Source organism: Anomaloglossus baeobatrachus, chromosome 11 (assembly GCF_048569485.1).
Source record: "Anomaloglossus baeobatrachus isolate aAnoBae1 chromosome 11, aAnoBae1.hap1, whole genome shotgun sequence".
Lineage (NCBI taxonomy): Eukaryota > Metazoa > Chordata > Amphibia > Anura > Aromobatidae > Anomaloglossus > Anomaloglossus baeobatrachus.
In genome coordinates this window covers 35,683,369-35,704,347 of record NC_134363.1, presented here as the reverse complement: position 1 = coordinate 35,704,347, position 20,979 = coordinate 35,683,369, and the positions used below count along the sequence as shown (strand labels likewise).

Here is a 20,979-nt window from a genome sequence, read left to right as displayed (position 1 = left end):
TTTTGTTTTTTTAATAAAATGTTCCCGTCCAAAAAATGAAAATAAATAAATACATGTAACAGGAAACATGTATTAAATAATAGTTAATTTTCAGATTATTCCATTTTAGCCCTATAAATTGCTCGGTGCGGCCTCAATGGATGGGACTTTCTGCACATCCCACAGGCTGTTAGTTTTCCTGCACGTTCAACGTTAATGTGAAAAATCAGCTGAAAAAAAGGTCAAATAAAGACAAATAAAAGAATTACAAACTTACTTTAAGACCATCATAGTGGGCGAGCTCACTGACAGATTCTCAGTTAACTCGTTCTGCAACCAGCAATAGACATTGCAACACAGAAGGCAAACCGTGCAACATTTTTAAAGATTTGCAGCTACATGCATTTTAGTGGTAGCAAAATGACAATTCTTTATTTTATGACTTAATGGTGTAAGCCTAGTATCCTGACACTAGCAAGAATATTTTCTTACGGCATTTACAGCCTTGCCAAATATTCTACACCTTTATGAATAAGGTCATAATTTGCTGATTAAAGGAAATATGTCTGCAGGTTTTTGCTATGGAATCCAAGAGAAGCATGACGTAGGGGCAGAGACCTTGATTCCAGTGATGTGTCACTTACTGGGCTGCTTCCTGCAGTTTTTAACTGGACTGTTTGGCAGGCAACAAATAGTCCTGTGGTGATAATCTCTATGGCTGAGCTGTGATGTCCTCTCAATATCCAGATTCACAAAAAATAAGGCTGCTGCATTCCCTGCCTCTGCTTTTATACTGGCTGCTTATTAGCTTTGCTATATCTTGTGATGTGATAGTTACGAGGCACTATATGGAAGCAACTAAAGTCATATGAGCACTGATTGTAGTAAAGCTACAGCAAGCTGCTAAGTAAGTAATACATCAGATTCCCTTTTAAATAATATAGTAAATCTATATAAGAATTGTATCATTTCTAAATGATAGATTTCTAGCTGCCTGATGACACCACAAGGGGGAGCTATCTGTATATAGCTTTATGCTCCCTCTAGTGGTGGCTGCAGGAAGCAGCAATCACAGCAAGTAGGAAAATGGTTCAGTACTGGGCCCTCTTTTTGTATGATGGTGCCCAAAGCCGTCACCATATTATCATTTCTAAATAATAGATTTCTGGTTGCCTGATGACACCACTAGGGGGAGCTAACTGCATATAGATTTATGCTCCTTCTAGTTGTGGCTGCATGAAGCAGCAATTACAGCAAGTAGGAAAATGGTTCAGTACTGGGCCCTCTTTTTGTATGATGGTGCCCAAAGCCATCACCATATTGTAATTTCTAAATAATAGATTTCTGGCTACCTGATGACACCACTAGAGGAAGCGATCTGCATATAGATTTATGCTCCCTCTAGTGGTGGCTGCAGGAAGTAGCAATTACAGCAAGTTGGGAAAAAGGTTTGGTATTGGGCCCTCTTTGAATGACGGGCCCCACTATTTAGCGTTTTGGTAAATGTGCAGCAGAGAATCAATGTCCGATCTTTTTCCGCAGTGGACTGTAGTACATGCCGGCGTTATTTCTGGCACGTGCCTGTTATTCTGTGTCCTGCCGATGAGCGGAGATTAGGGTAATGTGATATGCAGTCAGGCAGACCAGGCCGCAGAGGTAGAGTTAAAAAGCTTTTATGTTATTATGAAATGAATGTTAAGAAGGATCAGGATGGGATCCTGCAGCAGCTGGGACTAATCTCTAGAGAGAGGATGACAAAGGTGGTAGAGGAGGGTGAAGGATGCACGCCAAGAGCATGGGGCTGAGCTATCACACCGCCGGAAACTGTCTTAACGGGGACTTCTAGCCTAAACAATCTCCCAAAAACTGCACCACACCTGTCCACATGCCGTGTCTGAATTGCACATGCAGCTGAGATGCAATACCACATATGACCTGTTGACAGGTGTGAGGGGAGGGCACTTATTTTTTTTTTTTGCAAGATACATATTTCTAATCCAGGACAAACTCTAAGCAGGTCCTTTTATCTTAGAAACCGAGATTTAAAAATGACTCCAAAGTGTAATGTCTCCTTTCTGTCTAACTTTTAGCTATTTACAGCCTGGTGTCATGTGTAATCTGTCTATATCAGCAGAGACACCAAGACGGATTACAGGAAGTGGGGGCGGAGCATTGTGTACAAAAAAAAAATGGAGGCGGGATTTGTCTCACTATAGGACGTGTGGGCGGGGCTTTATCTCACTACAAGAAGTGTGGGTGGAGCTTTGTCTTATTACAAGAATTTTGGAAGGGGCTTTGTCTTCATAGTTAGTGGGGGAGGCTTTGTCTATACTGGAAGTAGGGAGTAAGTCTATGTTTCTATACAGGAATTGGGGTCAGTCTATATCTCTATACAAGAAGTGGGGGCTGATCTATGTCTATATTCAGGAAGTGGGAGTGGGTCTATATCTTTATACAGGAAGTGCGAGTGGGTCTATGTCTTTATACAGGAAGTGCGAGTGGGCCTACGTCTCTATACAGTAAGTGAGAGTGGGTCTACATCTCTATACAGGAAGTGGGAGTGGGTCTATGTCTTTATACAGGAAGTGTGAGTGGGTCTATAACTCTATACAGGAAGTGAGAGTGGGTCTACGTCTCTATAGAGGAAGTGCGAGTGGGTCTACGTCTCTACACAAGAAGTGGGGGTGGAGCGATGTCTCTGTACAGGAAGTGGGAGTGGGTTTATGTCTCTATACAAGAAGTGGGAGTGGAGCAATGTCTCCGTACAGTTAGTGGGTCTATGTTTCTATACAGGAAGTTGTATTGGGTCTATGTCGCTATACAGGAAGTGGGAGTGGGTTTATGTTTCTATACAAGAAGTGGGGGTGGAGCGATGCCTCTGTACAGGAAGTTGGAGTAGGTCTATGTCTATACAGGATGTGAAAGGGGGTCTATGTCTCTATACAGAAAGTGGGAGGGGGTCTATGTCTCTATACAGGAAGTGGGAGGGGGTCTATGTCTCTATACAGGAAGTGGGATTGGGTCTATATACAGGAAGTATGGGTGCAGCTATGTCTCGGTACAGAAAGTGGTACGGGTCTATGTCTCTATACAAGAAGAAGGAGTGGGTCTATGTTTCTTTGCAAGAAGTGGGAGTAGGTCTATGTTTCTATACAAGAAGTGGGGGTTGAACGATGTGTCTGTACAGGAAGTGAGAGTGGGTCTATGTCTGCATACAACAAGTGGAAGTGGGTATGTCTCTATACAGGAAGTAATGAGCAAAGCTACCTATGTATCTGTACAGGAAGTGGGGGAGGAGCTATGTTTCTGTACAGGAAGTGACAGATGGTCAATGTCTACAGGAAGTGGGAGTGAATATATGTCTCTGTACAAGAAGTGGGAGTGGGTCTATGTCTCTAAACAAAAAGTGGGAGTGGGTATGTTTCTATACAAGAAGTAGGAGTGGTTATGTCTCTATACAGGACGTATGGGCAAAGCTACCTATGACTCGGTACAGGAAGTGGGGGCGGAGATATGCTTCTGTACAGGAAGTGGCGGAGGGTCTATGTCTCTATACAGGACGTGGGAGTGGATCTATGTCTCTGTACAAGAAGTGAGAGTGGGTCTATGTCTATACAGGAAGTGTGGGCGGAGCTATGCCTCTATACAGGAAGTATCGGCGGAGTTATGTCTGTACAGGAAGTGGGAGCGTGTCTCTGTCTCTATACAGGAAGAGGGAGTGTGCCTAGGTCTCTGTACAGGAATTGAGAGCGTGTCTATATCTCTATACAGGAAGAGGGAGTGGGTCTGCGTCTCTATACAAGACGTGGGAGCGTGTCTATGTCTCTGTACAGAAAGTATGGGTACGTCTATATCTTTACAGAGATTAAGGGCAAGTTTTATCAGTCTACAAGAAGTAAGGGCAGGTCTATGTGTTTCAACAGGAAGTGGGGGTGGGTCTATGTCTCCTTTCAGGAAGTAGGGGCGGGGCTATATCGCTCTACAGGAAGTGACAGCGGATCCTTATCTCTTTACAGGATGTGGGGGTTGATCGATTTCACTATACAGGAAGTGAGGGTGGATTTTTATTTGTCTGGTTCAGATTTCAGAAAAAATTGAATACAGACATAACTGAGAGGTTGACTTTTGGCACACAGCCGGCAAGGTGGAATGCATGGTAGGAAATAAGAGAAAGGATGTTCCAGAACCTAAAGTACAAGTAGAATGCTGATGACAGGGAAGCGCCCACTGGAAAAATACTGGATAGGAAGTTAGAGTTTGGAGAATTGGGACAGTTCCAGGAGATTTTAGACTGGTATGTGCAATAAAAGCAATTTATTTCGTGGGTAGGATGTGAGAACGAGTATATTCATGATAGTAAAAAGCTTCCAGGACCATCCATCTGATCTACGAACAAAAGACCAAATGTAGCCTCTCAGTTTTGTGTAACTGGAGATGTAGAATTAGTTTGGTTCTTATAGATCATCGGTCACTAACCTGATATTTGTTTGTAGAGTTGAAGGGAATCTCGGCTACTTTCTTGTTCTTCTCCCTCATTGCCTTGACTGAGCCACAAGACAACTCAATGCACTTCAGGAGAGCGGATTCAGAGGCATCTCCAGCCACGTCTCTCTGCGAAGAAGACAAACGTGAGGTTACGTGCCAAAGCCAACTTCTATGTTGGCCAACATTGAGGCGAGTACACGGTTACTCCGTTACTGGGACGTATCCAAAGACGCAGTTCCGGCCCAGTCCTTCAGGTCACGCACCTTCAGTACGGGAATGTTGTCGTTTCCGGCTTTGAAGACGGCACGGTTGCACAGGGCAGCGATGCGAGCCAAGGCCACCCAGGTGGGAGAACTCTTGTCAAATGAAGCACCTAAGAGAAGACACATGGGTGAGATGACGGCAAGAAGACACCTCAGGTTCTTTTGCTTTGTGCATGGCTCCCATACCTGACTGATCCTCTGTGGTGTCGGCCTCATGAATCTGGTTGTCAAACCACATATGTGCCACAGTCATCCGGTTCTGGGTGAGGGTCCCGGTCTTGTCGGAGCAGATGGTGGATGTTGATCCCAGAGTTTCCACAGCTTCCAGGTTCTTCACCAGGCAGTTCTTTCGAGCCATTCGCTTGGCAGTCAAAGTTAGACATACCTGCCGAGGAAAGACCATAAGGTAAAGTTTTGGCATATACATCATGAAAGTCCGATCACTTGGAACCCAACCAACACACAGCTGCCATGGCTCCTTTCTTCTCCGAAATATTGGCCCTCCAGTCCACTCTTGTAAAGGTGGCTCATCCGAAGGCTAAGCTGCGTCGTCTTACCAAGTGGTATGTTTTCCACTTTTGTTGGATCCATGCAGCCAAGATGTCACCCAACAAAGTCATATGTTTCTATTCTGTAGCAGAAATTCTAATTTATTTTTGGAATTCTGGCACAGATCCTCTTGGAAATAAATGTTGGATTCACCATAGGCCAAGGTAACGCTACCCAAGTAAAGCCGGTACAGGATTCACCTACTATACGCCTTGATATAATTAAAGGGTCTCCAGTACTTACCGTCACGGTGGCCAGGAGCCCCTCTGGCACATTAGCCACGATAATTCCGATGAGGAAGATGACAGCCTCCAGCCAGGAGTATCCCAAAATGAGGGAGAGGATGAAAAAGGTGATTCCAAGGAATACGGCCACACCGGTGATCAGATGGATAAAGTGCTCAATCTCCTTGGCAATTGGGGTCTTTCCGACTTCCAGACCAGAAGCCAACGTGGCGATACGACCCATCACTGTCCTGTCTCCTGTGGCAATGACTACTCCGCGAGCTGTACCTGTAAGTGCATCCGATATGTCAATAATGAGCTTTCCTTTTATTATTATCTTGATATGATCTTATACTTTTTTTTGCCAAGAAGGGTAACCTATACCACATTCCCAAAGCAAAGTCTGCTACGATGATGAAACCAAACTCAGAAAAAATCTTCATCAGTGGCCGAAGAAATAATCAACTGTGCTCTTCTCACCCTCCTCTGGTCCAGCACAGACTCTCCATCTCTGCTCCAGGTATTATTTTCTGCAGCGCTGACATCATGTTGACATCATTGCAGCCATTTACTGAGCTCTGTGGTCCTGCTCGAGTTGACGGCACAAGTCAATTGGCTGCTGCGCTGTTGACATGACATCATTGGTGAAAACAATGACAGATATTGAAAGCAGTGGTGGAGACTCAGCGCTGAACCCGAGAAGGGTGAGTAAACAAACTGCAGCCAGAGGACAAGAGGTTTCCAGAACTGGGAAACCCTGTTTATTATCTTGTAGGTCAATAACTGAATGCTGTTCGAACACTGGTGTCACGGTTCCACTGTGCGGAGCATTTTGCATTTGGAATACTTTTGTCACGGCTCCACCGTGTGGAGCATTTTGCATTTGAAAATGCTCTGCTATGTGTCTTGTGCACTTGCTGACAGATTGTCTTTCAGCACTAGGGTCCACGCAGGTTTTGGGAGGTGCCTTCACAGATGCGCCTTGTTTGTGATTGCTCTCTCTGAACTTTGCCAGTCATACTTCCTGGTTGTTTAGTGTGCTCTTGGCTCCTGTCTGGTGTAAGGGTTCTGATCTTGGCTTCTGACATCGAACCTCTTACTGACCACATCTCTGTCTGCTCCCTGAACCTTATACAAACATGCTGGCTTCTGACCTCGGACCTCTTCCTGACCACATCTCTGTCTGCTCCCTGAACATTATACAAACCTCCCAGCTTCTGACCTCGGACCTCTTCCTGACCACATCTCTGTCTGCTTCCTGAATCTTATATGTTACCTCCCAGATTCTGACCTCGGACCTCTTCCTGACCACATCTCTGTCTGCTTCCTGAATCTTATATGTTACCTCCCAGATTCTGACCTTGGACCTCTTCCTGACCATGTCTCTGTATGCTCCCTGAACCTTATACGTACTTCCCGGCTTCTGACCTTGGACCTCTTCCTGACCACGTCTCTGTCTGCTCTCTGAATCTTATACGTACCTCCCGACTTCGGACCTCTTCCTGACCACATCTCTGTATGCTCCCTGAATCTTATATGTTCCCTCCCGGCTTCTGACCTCGGACCTCATCCTGACCATGTCTCTGTCTGCTTCCTGAACCTTATATGTTACCTCCCAGCTTCTGACCTCGGACCTCTTCCTGACCATGACGCTGTCTGCTCCCTGAACCTTATACGTTATCTCCCGGTTTCTAACCTTGGGCCTCTTCCTTACCATGCCTCTGTCTGCTCCCTGAACCTTATACATTACCTCCTGGCTTATGATCCCAGCTTGTCTGACTACCCTTCTATTCATACTGCTCGTAGTGTGTAGCATCACAACTGGACTCTCGTGCTATGACCACCCCTACACAAATTTTTGGAGGTAGTAAAGTAATATTACCTTCTACACAGTTGGTGGAGAAGAAAGTGACGTTACGTGTCTCCAGGGGGTTATCATGAGTGCAGTCGGGTGACCGGGTCTGGGGCTCGGATTCACCCGTCAGAGAAGAGTTATCTACCTGAAAAAGAGTAGAAAAAAGGAATGAATACGAAGGAGAAGAAATACCTATTCGAAGACACACAGTAGATTATATTTTGGAAAGGGGATCGAAGAAAACCAAACCATCGAGACTAATGAGACTCCCTCAAAAAAGCATTGATGTTTTGGGATTGAAAGATGTTGAGTAAGGGATTATACATAAAATGCAACTTAAAGGAACATGATGTTGGACTTGCCGACAAGCACCGATTCCTTGAGGAACCAACGTAACCAATTTGGAAGGAAATTATTAGGAAGTGATGAGATGCCCCTTGGAAATTATTGATGTCTCCGGGACGAATTATTCCTGTGATTACTCACTTTGCATCCATGGGCAGAGATGATCCTCAGATCAGCTGGTACTCTGTCTCCACCTTTGATCTCTACCAGGTCACCAACCACAACTTCCTCGGCATTAAGCTGCATCTTCTCGCCTTCTCGGATCACTAAAGCTTGCTAGGAGAAGGACGGAAATGACCAATAATCATGAGATTGAGAGAAGAAAGAATGGTTTTACGAGATTTAGAACGTTACCCATGGAGGTGGGATGTAAAGGTCTCTGCATGAATGGACTTGGAGATGTGGAGGCAGAATGACACCGTACAAGACCACGAACGCACCTGGGGCACCATGTTCTTGAAGGACTCCATGATTTTTGAGCTCTTGGCCTCTTGGTAGTAGGAGAAGCAACCAGTGATGATCACCACAGCGGCCAAAACAATACCAAGGTACAGCTAAACGAAGAACACAAACACCAGCAGTCAAGAAAGAAGGCCTTACTCTTAATTAGTGCTCCTGAAGCATCGTAAAGGGCGTGATTCTCTTTGGGGCATTTTTTTAGCTCATTTTATTGGGCCTGTAAAAAGCCAATCCAGTTGCAAACATCCTTGAATTTAATCTCTCCGAGGACCCCCTATCAGCCGTATGTGCCACCACCCTCCGTGTTGGACATATCAATGTTATAATGCTCACATTGTCACCTGCGGGATCATCCTCCGTACCCGCTTGGATCCCGTACGCCAGAAAGCAGAGAATAGCTCCAATCCACAGCAGGATGGAGAATCCGCCGAAAAGCTGGCGACAAAACTTGATCCACTCGGGTGTGGTAGGTGGGGGAGTGAGTGCGTTGGGACCATCCCTGGCCAGAATCTCAGCCGCTTTACTGAGTGTCAACCCCTAGAGAAACAAAAAGAGAAACTTTTTTGGCTTAGCTTCGTGATTCCCGGCCATTTCTATGTAGCATCACGGTTTACCATGACCCTCGTCAACCACCGACCTGTACACAGTCTGTGTTGTATTTCCGACACACTTCTTCCACCGACATCTTGTGCTCTGTCTGAAAACATAATGAAAATTACTAAAGAGGTGCACACGTTACCCCCAGAAGTGCTCAGTCCGCTCCTACATGAGGACGACGCATCACTGCACCTCGGGGAAGGGAAATTGGGGCAAAGAAATGAGTCTGGGGCCGAATTCTGAACTCTACGTCCTGCACTAATATTACTGCTCTGGCTCACCATGGCCACTTCTTTCTTGAGATCATCCATTTCTTTCTTTGTTGGCTTATTCTTCTGAGGGGATTCATCTTCTTTATTGTCCTGTGTGGTGGCCACACGGTAACTATCCGACCGGCCGTACTGCAAGAGAAGAAACATAGAGGGGCTTCAGAAACCTAATGATGCAAAAAGCGTCTCATCATACACAAATATATCAAAGAACAGTGGATCAGCAGCAAAAAAATATAAATGGCGGGAGGAAGGCCTCATCGACATATACCCAACTTTGTCCTCTACAATAAAAAAAAGAAAAAGGAGGCAGCACTCCATAAATTAGGCACAAAGGGGTAATTATTAGCCCATGTGAAGACGTTTCAATCCTTGTATAGAACCTTGGTGTCACAGGCTCCTTCTCCGATATCAGACAATCAACAGAGCGAGAGATGGATGAACATTTATTCCAAGCAAAACAAAAGGTCCATCAAATAATCCACCACACAGAGGATAAAATAGTCCAGAAACACAGATACAGTCCAGTAAGGGAAAAATGTTGAGGTCTCTTTGAGGAGCCTCAGCTTCAACCACAGAGGATACATCTTCCTGCTTCTCGAAGTTCTCAGACAGACTGAATAATCTCCCAGGTAAACAGAGTTTGGTGGATTCCAGGCCCCCCTCCCCCAGACTTACGGACAAAAGCCCGGCAGGGGGTGATTACCCTGAAAGGAGGACAATGTACACAGAATGGACAGAGCACCACGCCTAAAATACGAACCTACACAAAGGTATACAAAACATATATGGATATATAGATATGACAAAGATGTATAGAGGGGTAGTTGGATGAATAGATATGAGATGGATGGATAGATAGGAGATAGACTACTGCACACCTACAATAAAAGGTTTTTTTTAGATATATTCTAAGCAGATTTTGCAAAAATAAATCACTTGGTAAAGTCTATAATCTGTGATCATTTCCAGGCCGCTTATTTTATCCGTACCAGTGCCACTAGTTTCTGATCAATAGTTTCTATTGACAGTGCAACCTATTTTGAGTGTATAGCAGAGAAATCACAAGAGGACAGAAAGAGGATCAGAGGTCCGGGAAAACACCGGATCCAATAGTCCATCACGCAACTATGGTTGATGGTTGATGAAACTTTAGATGTATGTCTCCAGAAAATAAATAAAAAAACATAATAAATAAAAAAGTAACTATATATTTATTTTTTACTTTTTTACTGATTATGTTTCTATATATATATTTTTCCATATATAGCTTGACTTATATATATATATATATATATATAAAGCTATATATAGAAAAATAACAAACATAATCAGTAAAAAATATATATAAAAATGTTTTTAAAAATTTTAAAAATAAAAATTTATAGTAAATAAAATAAAAGAAATTATAAACTAAAGAATAAGGTATATATATTTTTAGATTTAATTCTCACTGTTGTGGTTTCTCTATATTGTAATATTTTATTTTAACAGTTTTAGCTTCTTTGTTTATATATACATATATATATACACATATATATAAATAAATAAATATATATATATAAAATATATATATATATATATATATATATATATATATATGAAATACATATGTATATGTATATATATATATATAATCTTAATCATCATCATATATATATATACATATATATATATATATATATACACATACTGTGTGTGTATACTGTAATATATATATATATATATATATATATATATATACAAATTGTCTCTCCAGTAAAGGAGACAAACTCTAGCACAGCGCCACCTATTGGAAGTAGCGATCCTAAAAGTCACAAGTGGATTTTTGACAATCCTTTGCAATATGACTCAGGATATATAAGCCAGATCAGAATCCCAATTTGCAGACACGGTGTTTCGGGGTGCTTGCCCCTCGTCAGTGCAAAGTATGTGTATATATATATATGATGAATGAGATCTAAAATGTATGAAATAAAAAAAAACTTTTCACTATGTGTTATCCTCTTTGTGTGTATATATATATATATATATATATATATATATATATATAAGTAAAGCTATATATAGAAAAATAACAAACATAATCAGTAAAAAATATATAAAAAATTAATAATATAAAAATGTTTTTAAAAATTTTAAAAATAAAAATTTATAGTAAATTAATAAAATAAAAAAAAACTATAAACTAAAGAATAAGGTATATATATTTTTAGATTTAATTCTCACTATGTTGTGGTTTCTCTATATTGTAATATTTCATTTTAACAGTTTTAGCTTCTTTGTTTATATATATATATATATATATATATATATATATATATATATATATATATATATATATATATACGGTATATAATTTATATATATAATACACAAGTATATATATATATATATATATATATATATATATATATATATATAATCTTATTCATCATATATATATATATATACATATATATATATGTATATATATATATATATATATATACATACATACTGTGTGTGTATACTGTATATATAATATATACATATATATGAGATCTAAAATGTATAAAATAAAAAAAAACTTTTCACTATGTTTTAGCCTCTTTGTGTGTGTATATATATATATATATATATATATATATATATATATATATACACATATATATATGCTACAGTTCAAAAGTTTAGGGTCACTTAGATATTTCCTTATTTTTGAAAGAAAAGCACATTTTTTTTCAATGAAGCTAGCATTAAATTACACAGAAATCCCCTCTATACATTGTAATGCGGTAAATGACTATTCTAGCTGCAAACGTCTGTTTTTTAATGCAATATCTACATAGGTGTATAGAGGCCCATTTCCAACAACCACCACTCCAGTGTTCTAATGGTACATTGTGTTTGCTAACTGTGTTAGAAGGCTAATAGATGTTTAGAAATCCCTTGAAAACCCTTGTGCAAGTATGGTAGCACAGCTGAAAACAGTTTTGCTGATTAGAGAAGCTATAAAACTGACCTTCCTTTGAGCTAGTTGAGAATCTGGAGCATTACATTTGTTGGTTCCAATAAACTCTCAAAATGGCCAGAAAAAGAGAACTTTCATGTGAAACTCAACAGTCTATTCTTGTTCTTAGAAATGAAGGATATTCCATAAGAGAAATTGCCAAGAAATTGAAGATTTCCTACAACAGTGTGTACTACTCCCTTCAGAGGAGAGCACAAACAGGCTCTAACCAGAGTAGAAAGAAGTGGGAGGCCGCGCTGCACAACTGAGCAACAAGACAAGTACATTACAGTCTCTAGTGTGAGAAATCCACGTCTCACAGGTCCTCAACTGGCAGCTTCATTACATAGTACCCGCAAAACACCAGTGTCACCATCCACAGTGAAGAGGCGACTCCGGGATGCTGGCCTTCAGGGCAGAGTGGCAAAGAAAAAGCAATATCTGAGACTGGCTAATAAAAGGAAAAGATTAATATGGGCAAAGAACACAGACATTGGACAGAGGAAGATTGGAAAAAAGTGTTATGGACAGACAGATTGAAGTTTGAGGTGTTTGGATCACACAGAAGAACATTTGTGAGACGCAGAACTACTGAAAAGATGCTAGAAGATTGCCTGACTCCTTCTGTCAAGCATGGTGGAGGTAATGTGATGGTCTGGGGTTGCTTTGGTGCTGGTAAAGAGGGAGATTTGTACAAGGTAAAAGGGATTTTGAATAAGGAAGGCTATCACTCCATTTTGCAGCGCCATGCCATATCCTGTGGACAGCGCTTGATTGGAGCAGATTTCATCCTACAACAGGATAATGACCCAAAGCCACCTCCAAAATATGCATGAACTATTTAGGGAAGAAGCCGGCAGCTCGTATCTATCTGTAATGGAGCGGCCCAGTCACCAGACCTCAACCCTATAGAGCTGTTGTGGGAGCAGCTTGACCGTATGGTGCAAAAAAGTGCCCATCAAGCCAATCCATCTTGTGTGGGAGGGGGGAAGCATGGGGCGAAATATCTCCAGATTACCCCCGCAAATTAACAGCTAGAATGCCAAAGCTCTTTAAAGCTGGAATTGCTGCAAAGGAGCATCCTGTGGTGAAAGCAAAGTGTGAAGAGAAAATTATTATTTCAAGTAAAAATCATTGTTTCTAACCTCGTCACTGTCTGGACGATATCCTCTATTCATTATGCAACTCATTTGGTAAATAAAAGTGATTTTTCATGGAAAAGACAAAATTGTCTGGGTGACCCCAAACTTATACAGTACCTCCAGAGATGGACTCTCTATTGGGGTCATCCTGGATCTGCAGATATCTGACGGGACAATGCTGGCACTAGATGCTTTTTGCACAAGGGGGGAGTTGGTGTCATCATTCTCTCCTATCACACCTTTACATGTTATGTGACAGGAAACCATTAACCATAGAAATGTCTCTTAGCTGGAGGATTTTGCATGTAAACAGGATGCCGGTATTGAGTACAACAACGAAACACTGTGCAACAAATGACCATAAAGTGCAAAATGTCCAGAGGTGCAGCATAGAGGGGTGCAGCATAGAGGGGTGCAGCATAGAGGGGTGCAGAAGTACAAGTCTGCTGCCTGGGGGCGGGGCCCAAATGTGACACCCTGGACTAGCCAGGTAGTCACAGGTAGGCCCTTGCATAACACCTGTCCCCTAAAAAGGTGTCATCAGCCAACCTTAAAACCCTAGTCACCTCCCTCAGGGTTTGATGTATACACCAGGGGGCGTGTCCAGGCAGTTGGCCACGCCCACCGAGGAGTTCACAAGTCCTGAGGCAGGAAAAACACAGTGAGATGAGTTTTAGTGTTGAGGAGTGGAGGAAGTCAGGCCTGTGAGACAGGCCTGTGACAGTCTGACAACAGGTGTCTGGGTCGGAGCCCAGCCACCTCTGGCTAGGAGGCATACGGTGGCCTCAGCCTGCAGGAGCCGGGAAGACGGCTCGGTGGAACCGTAAGGGACCGGTTCAGGGTAGTGGCCCGCCGGTACCGAACTGGGGAACCGACTGGAAACCAGAGCACAAAGGGGGGTACTCAGACCCTGAAGCGAGGTCCAGAATCCAGTAGACCACGTTAATTCACTTATTGAGGTCTGAACTTTAGGTCCTTTCCCACCCAAGTCCCGACTGAAGACAACAGCCCACCGAGGGGGATAGAAAGCCACCGCACAGGCAGAGAGATCCCACGGGCCAGCGTCTGCGGGCAAACGGGCTCTTCCGACATACACAATGCTGGGGAGCGGGCTCCCGTTGCTGAAGCACAGGCAGCCTAGAGCTACAGTACAAGGTGCAGGAGAAAGGCGGAGACCACCAACCCGAGTGGGGGACCAGACACAGCCAGCTGTGGGCACCGACCACCATTATCTTGGTTTACCAGAGACTCTTGTGCATCAATCATAGTGAGTACAACTGTGCCCTTGGGCCGTGCACCGCCAAGCACTGACATACCATCCCAATCGGGTCCCGGCGCCATCACCCCTGCCCACGAAGAGGTTAACACCTTTGCTGCGCCACATCTCCCCTGGGCGCCTAGTAAACAGCAGCGGTGGTGTCCACATTCACCACAACCCGTGGGTGGCGTCACAAACTTAACCAAAACCACGGCTCCGGCCGTAAACCTAACCCCTTCAAAGCGCCAGCCCCTTTCAGAGCGAAGTGACCCCGGGTCCGGAGGCGCTCGAGCCACCCACCGACGAGCCCGGATCCGAGCAGCTCGGCTGCGGCCGAGCGCGGGGCGGTACACAAACATCCTATGCCCACATACCACACATACCTGCCCCAAATTTTCACACCAAATTCTGGGAAATTCTTGACATCCTGGAACTAAAGGGGACATTGGATTACATAAAAACCCCATCCAAAGAGAGTCATTTTTGGGGTTGGGCTGTGGATGTTCCTGAGTGGGATTGGAGGGCAGGACTAAAATACAACAATTTTTGCAGGTTTTTCTATAAGAATGTTGTATTATCAGTATTCAGGAGTTGCAGGGTTTTTTTGTTTTGTAAAGTTAGAAAATGCTGGTTCCTTTATGGAGAAAAAAAACGTTTATCGCTGGATGACTTCTCTTTTTTGGTGGGTTTTTTTTATCATTGAAGTCAATGAGGAAAACTATGATGCATGTAAAATATACCATAATGATGGATTTCTGTCGCAGCTAAATAAAAATCAACAAAATAACAAAAAAATCATATATTTGGTATCGCCGGGTGCGTAACTGTCGGAACTAATAAAATGATATATTTATCCCATGAGGAGAACAAAAAAAAAAATCAGTAGCCATAATTTTGGTCATTTTGCCTCTCAAAAAATAGAATAAAAAGAATTCGGAAAGTTGTATAAACCCGAAAATGGTGATGATAAATATTACAGCTCATACCGAAAAACAAATGAGGAAACACCGAATTTTAAGGGGGTCCACTATGGTGTCCACATGAACCTGGAGTCTGCCCTGTAGTTATACTTGAGGCCCCGTTACACGCAACAACATATCTAACGATATGTCATCGGGGTCACGGAATTCCTGACGCACATCCGGTGTCGTTGTGTGTAACAGCTAGGAGCGAGTGTTAACGATCAAAAATACTCACCTAATCGTTGATCGTAGACACGTCGTTCATTTTCAAAATCTCGTTGGTCGTTGTGGACACAGGTTCTTCGTTGTTCCTGAGGCAGCACACATTGCTACGTGTGACACCCCGGGAACGACGAACTACAGCTTACCTGCGTCCTCCGGCAACGAGGTGGGCGTGTCGTTAATTCGTCTGTTCTCCACCCCTCCGCTTCCATTGGTCGGCCGCTGTGTGACGTAGCTGTGACGGCGCACGAACCTCCCCCTTAACAAAGAGGTTGTTCCCCGCCCACAGTGACGTCGCTAGGAAGGTAAGTATGTGTGATGGGTGTTAGCAATATTGTGCGCCACGGGCAGCAATTTGCCCGTGATGCACAAACGACGGGGGCGGGTGCGATCGGCAGCGACATCGTAGCGTGTAAAGCCCCCTTTGGGTCCTGGTGCTTAAAAGGTCCCAAAAGTCTCAAACACATGAGGCACTAGTTTAAATGATCTTGATAATTGACGGGGCCTTTTGTAAAAATGTTGCACTGGGACCTGGAGCTGAGTTTGACATAGGTTGAAAGCAGAATATCTGGCACTGTTGCCTATTTAGCCAACTGGCACAATTCTTTCATGTCATTCCTGCACAGATCGTCACTTTCACCCATGTGTATAAAGGCAGGACGGAAATTTCCACCCATGCCGCTTGGTTTCCATCATGGAATACTAATCGCTGTATGTAAACTGTACCCATCAATTAAAATTCCCCATTTTGTCCTTCGTTTCCAAATGTTAAAAAAACTGTAGATGTGACATGTCTTCTATAATCCCCTCCCCCCCCAAAAAATAAGCTTCTTCCAACCAAAATGTGCACCAGATGGCAATTTAAAAAATTGGGAGCAGACACATTAGAATCTATGGCTTTAAAGAGGATCAACCACCAGGTGGGAAGTTGTATGTTTTTACTTTTATTTTGTTCCCACTGCTCCCTTACTTATTCAGCTTCTTTTTTTTTTCCAATCTGCCATATGGTTCCACAGATATAGACCTTTTTGCTTTAACAGGATCCTCGGGGGCGTGTCATTAGACTGCTTTGCGTAATTACCCTGCAAGCCACGCCCTACTGGCAAAGACCATAAAAAAGTATAAGTAAAAAGGCAAATACCTATAGAAACGCATGGTGGAGTTAAAAAGAAATGAAATACACGGGAACGGCGTGAATAAAATAATAGAAAAACATGGATACTTCCGACCAACCAGGTGATAGGTCCTCCTTAAAGGAGCACTCTTGAAAAACTGATCCACATTGTAAAGCTTATTGCAAGGACTGAGGAGGTGATACACTATGCAGTGATTCTCTCTTTATGGCATGAAAGGCATCCATAAATACAGTTAGGTCCAGAAATATTTGGACAGTGACACAAGTTTTGTTATTTTAGCTGTTTACAAAAACATGTTCAGAAATACAATTATATATATAATATGGGCTGAAAGTGCACACTCCCAGCTGCAATATGAGAGTTTTCACATCCAAATCGGAGAAAGGGTTTAGGAATCATAGCTCTGTAATGCATAGCCTCCTCTTTTTAAAGGGACCAAAAGTAATTGGACAAGGGACTCTAAGGGCTGAAATTAACTCTGAAGGCGTCTCCCTCGTTAACCTGTAATCAATGAAGTAGTTAAAAGGTCTGGGGTTGATTACAGGTGTGTGGTTTTGCATTTGGAAGCTGTTGCTGTGACCAGACAACATGCGGTCTAAGGAACTCTCAATTGAGGTGAAGCAGAACATCCTGAGGCTGAAAAAAAAGAAAAAATCCATCAGAGAGATAGCAGACATGCTTGGAGTAGCAAAATCAACAGTCGGGTACATTCTGAGAAAAAAGGAATTGACTGGTGAGCTTGGGAACTCAAAAAGGCCTGGGCGTCCACGGATGACAACAGTGGTGGATGACCGCCGCATACTTTCTTTGGTGAAGAAGAACCCGTTCACAACATCAACTGAAGTCCAGAACACTCTCAGTGAAGTAGGTGTATCTGTCTCTAAGTCACCAGTAAAGAGAAGACTCCATGAAAGTAAATACAAAGGGTTCACATCTAGATGCAAACCATTCATCAATTCCAAAAATAGACAGGCCAGAGTTAAATTTGCTGAAAAACACCTCATGAAGCCAGCTCAGTTCTGGAAAAGTATTCTATGGACAGATGAGACAAAGATCAACCTGTACCAGAATGATGGGAAGAAAAAAGTTTGGAGAAGAAAGGGAACGGCACATGATCCAAGGCACACCACATCCTCTGTAAAGCATGGTGGAGGCAACGTGATGGCACGGGCATGCATGGCTTTCAATGGCACTGGGTCACTTGTGTTTATTGATGACATAACAGCAGACAAGAGTAGCCGGATGAATTCTGAAGTGTACCGGGATATACTTTCAGGCCAGATTCAGCCAAATGCCGCAAAGTTGATCAGACGGCGCTTCATAGTACAGATGGACAATGACCCCAAGCATACAGCCAAAGCTACCCAGGAGTTCATGAGTGCAAAAAAGTGGAACCTTCTGCAATGGCCAAGTCAATCACCAGATCTTAACCCAATTGAGTATGCATTTCACTTGCTCAAATCCAGACTTAAGACGGAAAGACCCACAAACAAGCAAGACCTGAAGGCTGCGGCTGTAAAGGCCTGGCAAAGCATTAAGAAGGAGGAAACCCAGCGTTTGATGATGTCCATGGGTTCCAGACTTAAGGCAGTGATTGCCTCCAAAGGATTCGCAACAAAATATTGAAAATAAAAATATTTTGTTTGGGTTTGGTTTATTTGTCCAATTACTTTTGACCTCCTAAAATGTGGAGTGTTTGTAAAGAAATGTGACAATTCCTACAATTTCTATCAGATATTTTTGTTCAAACCTTCAAATTAAACGTTACAATCTGCACTTGAATTCTGTTGTAGAGGTTTCATTTCAAATCCAATGTGGTGGCATGCAGAGCCCAACTCGCGAAAATTGTGTCACTGTCCAAAGATTTCTGGACCTAACTGTAAATAATAATTTATATTATATGTTCACCAATGCAACTCCCACAGGGAACAGCCGTCCATATTTTACGGACTCCCAAATAGTAGCATTGAAGTACCGTAAAGTTAGGGGGGGGGGGTTAAGTAACTAGGCAGAGTCTTCTAGAGCTCCATGTAATATCAGTGACTATGGATTTCCCAATTGTGTCATTTTAAAGGGATAGTCAGCTCACTACCACAACGGGAGGTGACAAGGGCCGGTGATGTCACACCTGCAGATATACAGTTGTGTTCCAAAGTTTACACACCCCGGCAGATTTTTTGCTTTCTTGGCCTTTTTTTCCAGAGAATATGAATGATAACACAAAACCTATTTTTCCACTCATGGTTAGTGGTTGGGTGAAGCGATTTATTGTCATCTACTGTGTTTTTTCTTTTTAAATCATAGTGACAGCCAAAAACATCCAAATTGCCCTGATCAAGAGTTCACATACCCCAGTTCTTATTACCGTGTATTGTCCCCTCTAACATCAACAGCTTGAAGTCTTTTGTGGTAGTTGTGGATGGGACTCTTTATTTTTTCAGATGGTAAAGCTGCCCATTCTTCTTGGCAGAAAGCCTCTGGTTCCTATAAATGCCTGTTTTTTTTCCATGAACTGCGTGCTTGAGTTCTCCCCAGAGTGGCTCAATGATATTGAGGTCAGGAGACTGAGATGGCTACTCCAGAACCTTCACTTTGTTCTGCTGTAACAGGTCTTGGCCTTGTGTTTTGGTTCGTTGTCTTGTTGGAACATCCAAGTACGTCCCATGCGCAGCTTCCGGGCTGATGAGTGCAAATTTGCCTCCAGTATTTGCTGATAATGTGTTGCATTCATCTTTCCTTTAATTTTGACCAAGTTTCCTGTGCCTTTGTAGCTTACACATCCCCACATCATCAGCAATCCACCTCCGTGCTTTACAGTAGGAATGGTGTTCCTTTTGTCATAGGCCTTGTTGACACCTCTCCAAATGTAACGTTTATGGTTGTGGCCAAAAAGTTTTATTTTGGTCGCATCATTACAAATTACCTTGTTCCAGAAGTTTGGAGGCTTGTCTCTATGCTGTTTGGCGTATTGTAGGCGAGATACTTTGTGGCATTTGCACAGTAATGGCTTCTTCTGGCAGCTCGACCATGCAGCCCATTTTTCTTCTAGTGCCTCCTTATTGTGCATCTTGAAACAGCCACACCACTAGTTTACAGTGAGTCCTGTATTTCAGCTGATGTTATTTGTGGGGCTTTCTTTGCATCCCGAACAATTTTCCTGACAGTTGTGGCTGAAATTTTTTTCCATTTTTCCATCTACCTGATCGTGGTTTGGTTTTTACAGAGCCCCTGATTTTCCATTTGTTAATCACAGTTTGAAACCTGCTGACTGGCATTATCAATTCCTTGGATATCTTTTTGTATCCCTTTCCTGTTTTATACAGTTCAACTATCTTTTCCCCGTAGATCCATTGACAATTCTTTTGCTTTCTCAATGACTCACAATCCAGGAACATCAGTGGCTGGATCAAAGTTGCAAGAGTCTGTCTGGATCCCAGAACGTCACTCAGCTTTTATGCACACACTGATTACAAGCAAACAGTTCACAGGTGAGGATGTTACCTTTATTAGCCATTCAAACCCATCTGTGTCAACTTCTGTGCATGTTATCAGGCCAAAGTCACCAGGGTGTGTCAACTTTTGATCAGGGTCATTTGGATGTTTTTGGTTGTCATTATGATTTAAAAAGATAAAACACAGTAGATGACAATAAATGGCTTCACCCAATCACTAACCATGAGTGGGGAAAAAAGATGGTGTGTTATCATTCATATTCTCTGAAAAAAGGCCAAGAAAGCAAAAAATCTGCCGGGGTGTGTAAACTTTTGAGCACAACTGTATGTGCCCTAGCGGCAGGTTTCACGCACTTGTCATATTCAGACTTTTTAAGACAGGTGCTTACTCACTCCATCCGACAGATATGTGTAGATGACGCCACCAGCACCTCTCCCCTCCCATTTGCAAGTGAGCAGTGCCGGATAACCCCATTAACTTGATGAAAGTGACCCCAAAATGTGGCTGGAAATCCTAAATTAGGCGATTAAGCTATCGCCCCGTTTAGCGAACATTCATCTGCAAGAAGTGTCCATTCAATGACAACAAGCAGAGCTCTGGAAACTAGTGAATAGCTGTAAAACAACGAATAAAAGTGTAATGTAGAAATAATGGTACATTTTAATAAAAAGCAGGGCATTTCATCAGGGTGACAACAAGCATGGCCGCCATGAAAACCTCTCAGAGTCCTGAACTGCAAGTTATAAACCACAATTTCAATTTATTACCCGTTGTCCCACACGGGAAAAG

General features: G+C 42.7%; 1 protein-coding gene across 1 annotated transcript in view; it reads right to left on the bottom strand.

Annotated features, from left to right (window-relative positions):
* The window catches only part of ATP1A3 (ATPase Na+/K+ transporting subunit alpha 3), a 133,221-nt gene that overhangs the window by 13,596 nt on the left and 98,646 nt on the right, over positions 1 to 20,979 (bottom strand). The window contains exons 2-11 of the mRNA XM_075329076.1: positions 9,038 to 9,157; positions 8,797 to 8,856; positions 8,493 to 8,696; positions 8,141 to 8,254; positions 7,842 to 7,976; positions 7,383 to 7,500; positions 5,520 to 5,788; positions 4,914 to 5,112; positions 4,728 to 4,837; positions 4,456 to 4,590 (exon numbers count right to left, since the gene is read on the bottom strand). Coding sequence (XP_075185191.1) covers positions 4,456 to 4,590; positions 4,728 to 4,837; positions 4,914 to 5,112; positions 5,520 to 5,788; positions 7,383 to 7,500; positions 7,842 to 7,976; positions 8,141 to 8,254; positions 8,493 to 8,696; positions 8,797 to 8,856; positions 9,038 to 9,157 — 1,464 coding nt within the window. The remainder of the gene's footprint in view (positions 1 to 4,455; positions 4,591 to 4,727; positions 4,838 to 4,913; positions 5,113 to 5,519; positions 5,789 to 7,382; positions 7,501 to 7,841; positions 7,977 to 8,140; positions 8,255 to 8,492; positions 8,697 to 8,796; positions 8,857 to 9,037; positions 9,158 to 20,979) is intronic.